General features: G+C 37.1%; 1 protein-coding gene across 1 annotated transcript; it reads right to left on the minus strand.

Annotated features, from left to right (window-relative positions):
• Positions 1 to 2,539: 2,539 nt before the first annotated feature.
• Positions 2,540 to 6,909, minus strand: CDCA4 (cell division cycle associated 4). Its single transcript, XM_026849489.1, has 2 exons — positions 6,804 to 6,909; positions 2,540 to 4,531 (listed from the first exon to the last, which is right to left on the minus strand). Exons 1-2 carry the CDS (start codon positions 6,840 to 6,842, stop codon positions 3,773 to 3,775), a joined length of 798 nt encoding a protein of 265 aa, XP_026705290.1. The 5' UTR covers positions 6,843 to 6,909; the 3' UTR covers positions 2,540 to 3,772.
• Between the last annotated feature and the right edge of the window lie 1,075 nt (positions 6,910 to 7,984).

Below are 7,984 nucleotides of genomic sequence, written 5' to 3' on the forward strand. Positions count from 1 at the left end.
GTCCTTTAGGCAAATACAGCTATGTTCATGAAGACAGGCAACATCTTTCGCTAGATAAACTCACAGAGCTGTGATAAGAGAGAGGGGATTAAAAAAAAAACAAAAACAAACAGGGAAGCAGTAAGGAGACAAGTGCACAATAAGCAGACAAGTGCACAAGCCACTGTTAAGGCAACTTGGATCCTCATACTTCCTGCCTTTGCTGAATGCCTGAGCTCCAGAAGCTCCGTATGTTCTGGATTTTCAGGCAAGAGAGGAGAAATAAAACCACAGGCAAAGAGGCAGAAGGGGACAGATATTCAAGGTTACCTGAGAAGGAAGCAGATTTGATGTTAGCTATTCGCTTGTAAGTACTTCTTTTGTGCAAGCCTACAGCTGAGTTATGCTCTTCAGACCAACAGCCTAGTTCGACTGCCATGCAAGTTTCAGGACTCTTTTCCCTAGGAATACATAAAAGAAAAAAGGCTGCTAGCAGTGGTAGCAGAATCTGACAGAAGCCTTTCCTAATTTAACAGAATTATTTTCCATTTATATGTAGAAATTAAGAAAATCACCATCAGCAAGTATCATCTCTTGCCATTTGTAGTAACAGTTCACAAGTAATTTAAAAATTCACCGTTTTACAAGCACCCTATCATTTCTGATGTCTCTCACTAAGAGGAATACACAGAGGGTAAATATACTGCATTAACCTTTTAAGTGATGCATATTTAACTATGCTTTGGAGTAGCAAAGAAATGACAATGTGAGTTAGAAAATAAAGTGGTGTTTTTTTAAAAACAAAAGTGACATTATGCAACAAGAGCAGCTGAAGTAGACTGAGACACCCCAATAAAGCAGCAGGGAGACAAGCTGATTTTACACTGACTGGTCCTTGCCAAAGTCAGACCAGTTCCAGACACACAGCAGCTCTGAAGAGTGACTGTGCAAGTTTCAGCAACACAAATTCTTGTATCTGCTGAAGACCTAAGCCAAGATATCAGGCATGTAAAAGCACAGATTTGGCATGTTTTAAGAACAAAATTGATACAGGGAAGTCTGTACAGGGTATCTGAACAGGATATATATTTCTGTTTAAATGCTTAACTACATAAATGCATACTTACCAAATCTCTTTCTGGTTAAGCCAAGTAGTCTCTACAAATTGCTCTCAGGAGGCATAGCTTCCTCTGTAAAAGGAACTCACCCAGCTAATGCTTTGAACAGTGAGATACACAGTTACCACACACATGCATCTGACATACAGTTTGAGAGTTATGAACAAATTATATTAATGCCTACCTGTAACACGGAGACTGATGCACCCTAAGTAGGTGGGGGAGAGCATCTTTTAAAATATCTTAACGTGCACTTGCCCATTTAATGAAAAGGGGGTGGGGGGGAAGAGGAGAACACCCACAGTTGTTCAAACTTGTGGGTTTTCAACCACAGTTCAGAGCAGTTTTGGGGAACTCTCCCGGAAGGACAGAAGATACTTAGTTATTCAACTCAATGATAATGTTCCCTTTATAACGCTTGGAAACTTTCTGGCTTTCTGCTTTACCCTGAGGCATCTGCTGTGCAATTCAGTGGACCAATCCACCCAGAAAAGCATGAAGAAAAATTTCCTGTGGATTTAAAATTTTGAAGCAATCTTTGATACTACAACAAACACTGCCAAATAAACCAGACTTATTTCACTGTGAGATATGGCAGTTCACATCAATATTTGCATCCTCCTGAACCGGGATGTACTACTGAACGCCTTCCAGTTACAAGTGATCTCTCCATTGACTAAGACATGTAGTACTGGCTTGTTTCTTTGGTCCAGCTATACCATACAGACTGAACTTGCAAGTGTCTATATGACACTTCATACTTTAAGATGAAGTTTTTAATCAAGTTTTAATTGAGGAAGCAATGTTTACTACAGCAACTATGGATTATCTCATGCAAAGTTTAACACAAGAAACATTTTCAAATTCACTAAAGACTCACACCAACTGCATGGTTTCATGTGACTGCACTAATATACATTCAGCTGTTGATTTTGAAAAATTGAGTCTTTTTCCTCAAACCAGATGCTTCTAAAGCACTTGAAATCAGAAGCTTCGTGGTCTCCTTTTGTGGAGGCTGCCCCCCCCCCCACCGCCCCATTTTTGGGGGTTTGAGAATCTGCAAAAGACAGTGTGCAATAGGCAAGGTCACTTGTGGGAAGGCAGAGTCTGTCAGCCACAGACATGTCCTCTCTTCATGTTTAGCAACTTGCTTGGTTCAGGTCTACAGAAAACAACTGAGTTACTGGTGGATGTTTTCCCCTGGCACAACTCATGCTAAGACATTCCAGAAACCAATCAATCTTTTCCCTCTTCTCTACTTCCATGCTAGTTCAGCGCTCTTTGCCAGTACCAGCTTGTGAAGGTAAACATTTGTCATTTTAATAACAAAATCCTACACTGTACTTGATCTATCCCTTTCCCCTGAAAAAGACTCATAGGAATAAGCTTAATTATATACACTCTAAAATGAATGTGAGTACTTGAAGAAAAGAACACCATCCCATGTTGTATTGTCTTTTGTTATTAAAAAAAGCCAAGAGGAAACCCTTGGTAAGTAAGAGTGGAGCATATTAATTATGACAAGACATCATGACATACCAGTTGATATTTAAAGGCCGCTAATAACACTTTTTGTAGTAATTAGTGCAAGATAGTTAACCCATATAAACAAATATTTGATGGTAGACTTCAGTGATAAACAATTCACTTGATGACATTTACATATAAATACACATAAATAAAAACCTACGTAATTTAGGTTTGTAGTTAACAAAAAGTATGGTCTGAAATGAATTAAATGTAATTGTATCTAGCTGGATCAAAGCTCTTCCTCTAATGATACTCAAGTATATGGGTATGAAAAGCATAATTGTACAATTCTCAATTTAGTAAAGTACTACTCTATAAAACAGAATCATGAAAACAGCTCTTACATTTTAATGTAAAGTATAAAATCGTATATTTACATTTACATACACTTTACTGAACTACATTGGGTAGCTCACGGTAAAAAAAACATCCCTTTTTGAAAATCTTTCAAAAAATACATCAACTGCAGATATGATCAAAAGTTACTAAGTTAGCAGCTGACATAACATCTGTAGTAAAAATATATTTTAGGAAAATACCTGGAAAAATCTAAACACCAATAAACACTTTAAAACTATTTTTGAAGTAAAAATTGTAGGAAAAAAAAAAAAAAGAAGAACAAGCTAGCTAGGATAACAGGAACTATTGCATACTGCTCTTTAAGAGCCACGTAGCGACTTAGAATAGAAGCAGCAGATACGGTGAGTTTTGTGGTGTAACAAAGTGGAAACCGGAGGAAAATAGGAAACCAGTTATCCAACTTCTCTCTACGTTTATTACCATTTTTACTGGGAGAAGTATAATAAAAAGATGAGAGAATCCCTCTCACTGAGCATATCCTCCATCAAAGGCTAAACCAAATTGGTAAAAAGAACCCAATTTCAAGAGCCTTAGACCCCCAACTTAAAAAGAATTACCGTATGTACTTACAGTTCAATGGACAACCAGATTATTACACTACAAGTTGCAGGTTAACTTTAAGAGTTAACGCTATTTTGCAATATGAAGTGCTTTTTAATATATATCTATATAATATATAGATATTTGTAAAATACACGTGCAGATTTGATAGAACAAACTGTGGAAATAGCCTTCTAGAGTCTTTTCTTCCCATTAACAGATATTTATCTCCTACACAAGGAGTTTCAGGATTCAACAAGGATTTCCACAATATGATCAAGCTCATTAAGATCAGATTTACAATTAGAGTTAGAAGCTGTAGCTGTTGGAGAAGAAAATGTTTCAAGGCCATCACAGTGTCCCATTTTTGTGTTGCTCATCATGCCTGTTAACATAGTATCAAGATCATAGTAAGAATTGTCAACTTCTGAAAAGAGATCTTCAACAGAATTAGGGCTTTTATTCTCCAGTGTCTCAAATATTTGATCTAATGATTTTTGAAAGTTTCCTTTATTTTCTTGTGGATTCTCCATTTCCCACACATTGCTCTGCAGGTTTCTCGGAGCTTGCACTGAAGAGGCTGTTGACATAGTTTCTGAACTATCTTGTGCCTGGTCACCCTCAAAGTCTTTACTGAAAGTACTATAGCCTGGAACATGCTTTCCCTCAGCTTGTTCCCTAGATGAACTGCGACAGAGGATATCTGTTGAAACGAGACGATCCAGGGATGCCTGCCCTGTACTCTGTGTATTTATCATCTGCCAAGTCCCATCTTGAGTCATTTCCTCTTGGATCTGCCGTACCGTGTTGGCTATAAGTACTGAACGACAAAGGTTAGGTTCAACCAGCATGTGACACAGCTGAAGTTTAACCAAGGACATATCTAAAAGTGATTGCCGCTGAATATTGTATGAAGGAATAGCCTTAATACCAGCCAGAGTTCCTTCAATATCTTCTTCACCATCAAAACATTTTCTCTTTAATCCTCGCACAAACATTGTGTCCTGTTTAAAAAAAAAAAAAAAATTCTTGTACAATGTAAACAGCTCAAGAGGGAGGTAAAAAAAAAAAAGATTATAAAACAAAACAGAAAACTTTAATCTTAAGTAGCAAATTCTTTTAAGATAGAAACATCAGAATTGTCATACCAGGTTATAGAATGGCCATTGTGGTACAACAAGGGTCAGGAACATATGGACTGGGTCCCAAAGACGGCACTCGGGAACCAGGGGTGAGCAGGTCCACAAGTCATGGCATCGAAGAGAGGCAGGGACTCCCAGCTCCTGGCTCCCATTAAGCTCCACACTTGATGGAAGTCAGGAGCCGCTGCTTCGCACAGAAGCAAACATCTCAACGGCTGTATTTCACCTATTGGAGAGGCAGTTTCTCCTCGCTCCTCCCGAGTTTCTACTGGCATGCTTAACCTCTAATTTTGGAAATAAAAATACAACCTGGCACACCATCTTTAAAAGGTTTGACCCCTCCAGAACATCAACATGGCTAACAGAGTAACATGAAAAATCACCATGGGCAGCATACTTGAAAAGGTTAGCTTATGTTGGCTATAGGGAGAGTACGATCTAGATTTGTTCCACATAACTTGAGACATTCATCTGAGGTTCATATCCTGTTCCCTTGCTCATGTGAGTAAATGAATTGTGTAATTCCGACGTGAATTGTGCAATTCTAATAAAGATAGGCAGAGTCATCCTCTGCATGGGCTTCTGTACTTCTTTCCCAGATGACTTTTAAAAAAGCAAAATTCCCAAATTCCTAGTTTAGGTTCACCAGCTAAAAATAAATGAGGTGCATCCAAGCTTCTCATAATTTACATATAAAAATCACTTGCTGAATTTTCCAAGGCTTGACTTTCAACCACTAGCCTCCAGATCTTCTGAACTGCACTAATTTTGACAACAGTGCCCCATGCAAAAATTGCATCTGATCTCTTGAAATACAAAGTAACTTTTCTAAATGTAGATGTCACTTCTTTTAGTCTTACAAAAATTAGGCTGCAAATGAAAGCTAGTACCTGACTTACACATTTATGCACATTTGTTATGTCCCTTCCAAGTCTTCCGTCCTTAGAATTCCTGTTTGCCCAATATTTGGGTATTTTTTTAACGTAGTGACCCAAACAAAACAGTTTTTCAACTAGAAGTTGATAAAACCAAAATACTATTGCAGTGTCTTTCTATATCATTTTCCGTTTCTCTTGGTAAGCCCTAACCTCTGCCTTGCTTTTCTGGTTGCTATGGTATGTTCCACATATTTTCAGAGAGCTCTCTCTCAGCTTTTTCAGAGTCACTAAAAATCCACTAAAGTGCAACAACGTTGTTCCTTTCAAAATACATTACATAATTATCTACTCTGAAAACCTGGGGATAGCACAATAGCTAGATAAACATTTGGTCTGACTCTGTACAACATTTCTTACATTGCTGTACATAACAATAAATTAACCTCTTTTTTTTAATTTGCCAACTCTTACAAGATTTCTTTCCATTGAAAGTACAAAACTCTTTAGAAATCATAATATACAGAGACTACATGTAGAATATATGCACTTGGTCTTATGGTCATTTTTCATAGACTTCTTAAAAGCTATCCATGGATTACCAATATATTAAATGCTTTAGAAGTTTTAAAATTTTCTCCTGTAACCTAACATATTTGCATTATTCTCATTAAACACAACCCAAGCTTTTGCTTGATAGTGCCTTTCCCAGATTTTTTAGATATTCCTGAAACTTCCTGTTGGAGGACATCCCATTTAATTTTTCCTACAAAGTACTATGTACTATTTCTATTTCTAAACACACACATCACACATGCAACGTGACCTTCAGAGACATCTTTTGGGACTACTGATCAACTGTGTATGATTATGTCATCAAACATTAAACCCTGTGTGCAAAGTTTGTAACTTCTTTTATTTCAACTCATGTTCTTGTGAGGAATAATTAAAACTTCAATTGAATGTTAACCTGGTTTTCATACATCTACTATTCTAAGACACACTAACAAAACAGAATGCAGCAGAAAACTTGAAAACCACAATATATTACACACACTTAGGTGTGTAGAAGCAGAGGAAAAAAACATTTCTAATAGCGTTTTAAAGGTAAACCTTTCACAGCATTCATCGGATTTTTTTTTCTATAATTTACTTAAAATTAGTAGCTTACATCTAAGAATAGTTCTTTGTCACCCAGTTCCTGAAAGCGCACAAAATACTAAAGTACGGTTTCATTTAAGAAGCAAAAAATTGCATACCAGTAATTGTGTTTGGTGTAGTCCTTCCTCTTCTCCCATGCTACTGAGCAAGAGTCCATACAGTAAAAGTTAGAGCACCACCTAGCAAGTAGGGGGAAGCAAGATGTCAGCCAAGTACAGGAGATGCAGAACAAAACAGTTTCCCATTTCAGACACACACCTCTATATTTTGTCAATTGCTTCAGTATCTCTATCCTTGCCACACTCAAACAAACTTGAATAGTACTATTAAACCCAATTTACAGCTAGAGCACAAAGGTGATTTGCCCAACAATACACCCAAAATCTGCAGCAGAAGGAAACTGCCAATTGAAGTCCAAGTCTCAGGCTATTGCCCTGACCTTTGGACTAGCCTCTCCCTTATCCCTCCCTACACCTTTGCCATTTAAAGAGCAAACAAAATCTTCAGTGATCATCTGCAAAATTTAAATGCGCAAAAAAGCATGCTGAAAGCATGTCTTCATTACTTTTATCACAAAACTATCCAGTTTTCACCTTTGTTGTACAAAAACATGTATCTTTGTAGCAGCTAGAGGAAGAGAGCAAGCACACACAAATACAAAACTGAAACACAGCAAAACCGGGAAGAATCTTCCTTTACCAGCACAGAAAGTTTATGACTAAGATTTACTTTGCAAGATGACAATAATGAAAGTAATGACAGTAATTAAATTGTTTTAACTATAAAGGCTGAGTTTTTAAAACACATTTAAGGCAAAACAATATTTGACATACCAAATACAACTACCAGACACATGCAACAATGCCTTTAATTACTGAAACCTAAAAGAATGCTACATTTCAACAAGCTACAAAAACTTTTACCATAAAATATGAAAACAATTCAGATACTTTTCTAGACATGTCTGTACAATGCAAGACAGTTCGGTGTCTGCAACTGAAGTACATCCCTAAAAAAAGAAACAAGTAAAGAGGATGTGTATGGAGATCTATTTTTGTTTTCTATTGTGACTGGCAATAAAAAATTTTTTGAAGAGTGCTTGCTCTCAAAATTGAGGGGGGTAGCAGAGGGTTGACAAAGGACTTGGGGAGTGGGAGACAGAAAATGTTTGTCTCAAGAGGCTGCATACTTGTTAAAATACAACAAAGAAACCCACCTAAAACACTCTCAAGCCAAAATCTTTTAACTTGATCCCAAAATATTCAGACTAAAATGCTGT

This window comes from Athene cunicularia, assembly GCF_003259725.1.
Source record: "Athene cunicularia isolate RWA chromosome 5 unlocalized genomic scaffold, athCun1 chr5_part1, whole genome shotgun sequence".
NCBI lineage: Eukaryota > Metazoa > Chordata > Aves > Strigiformes > Strigidae > Athene > Athene cunicularia.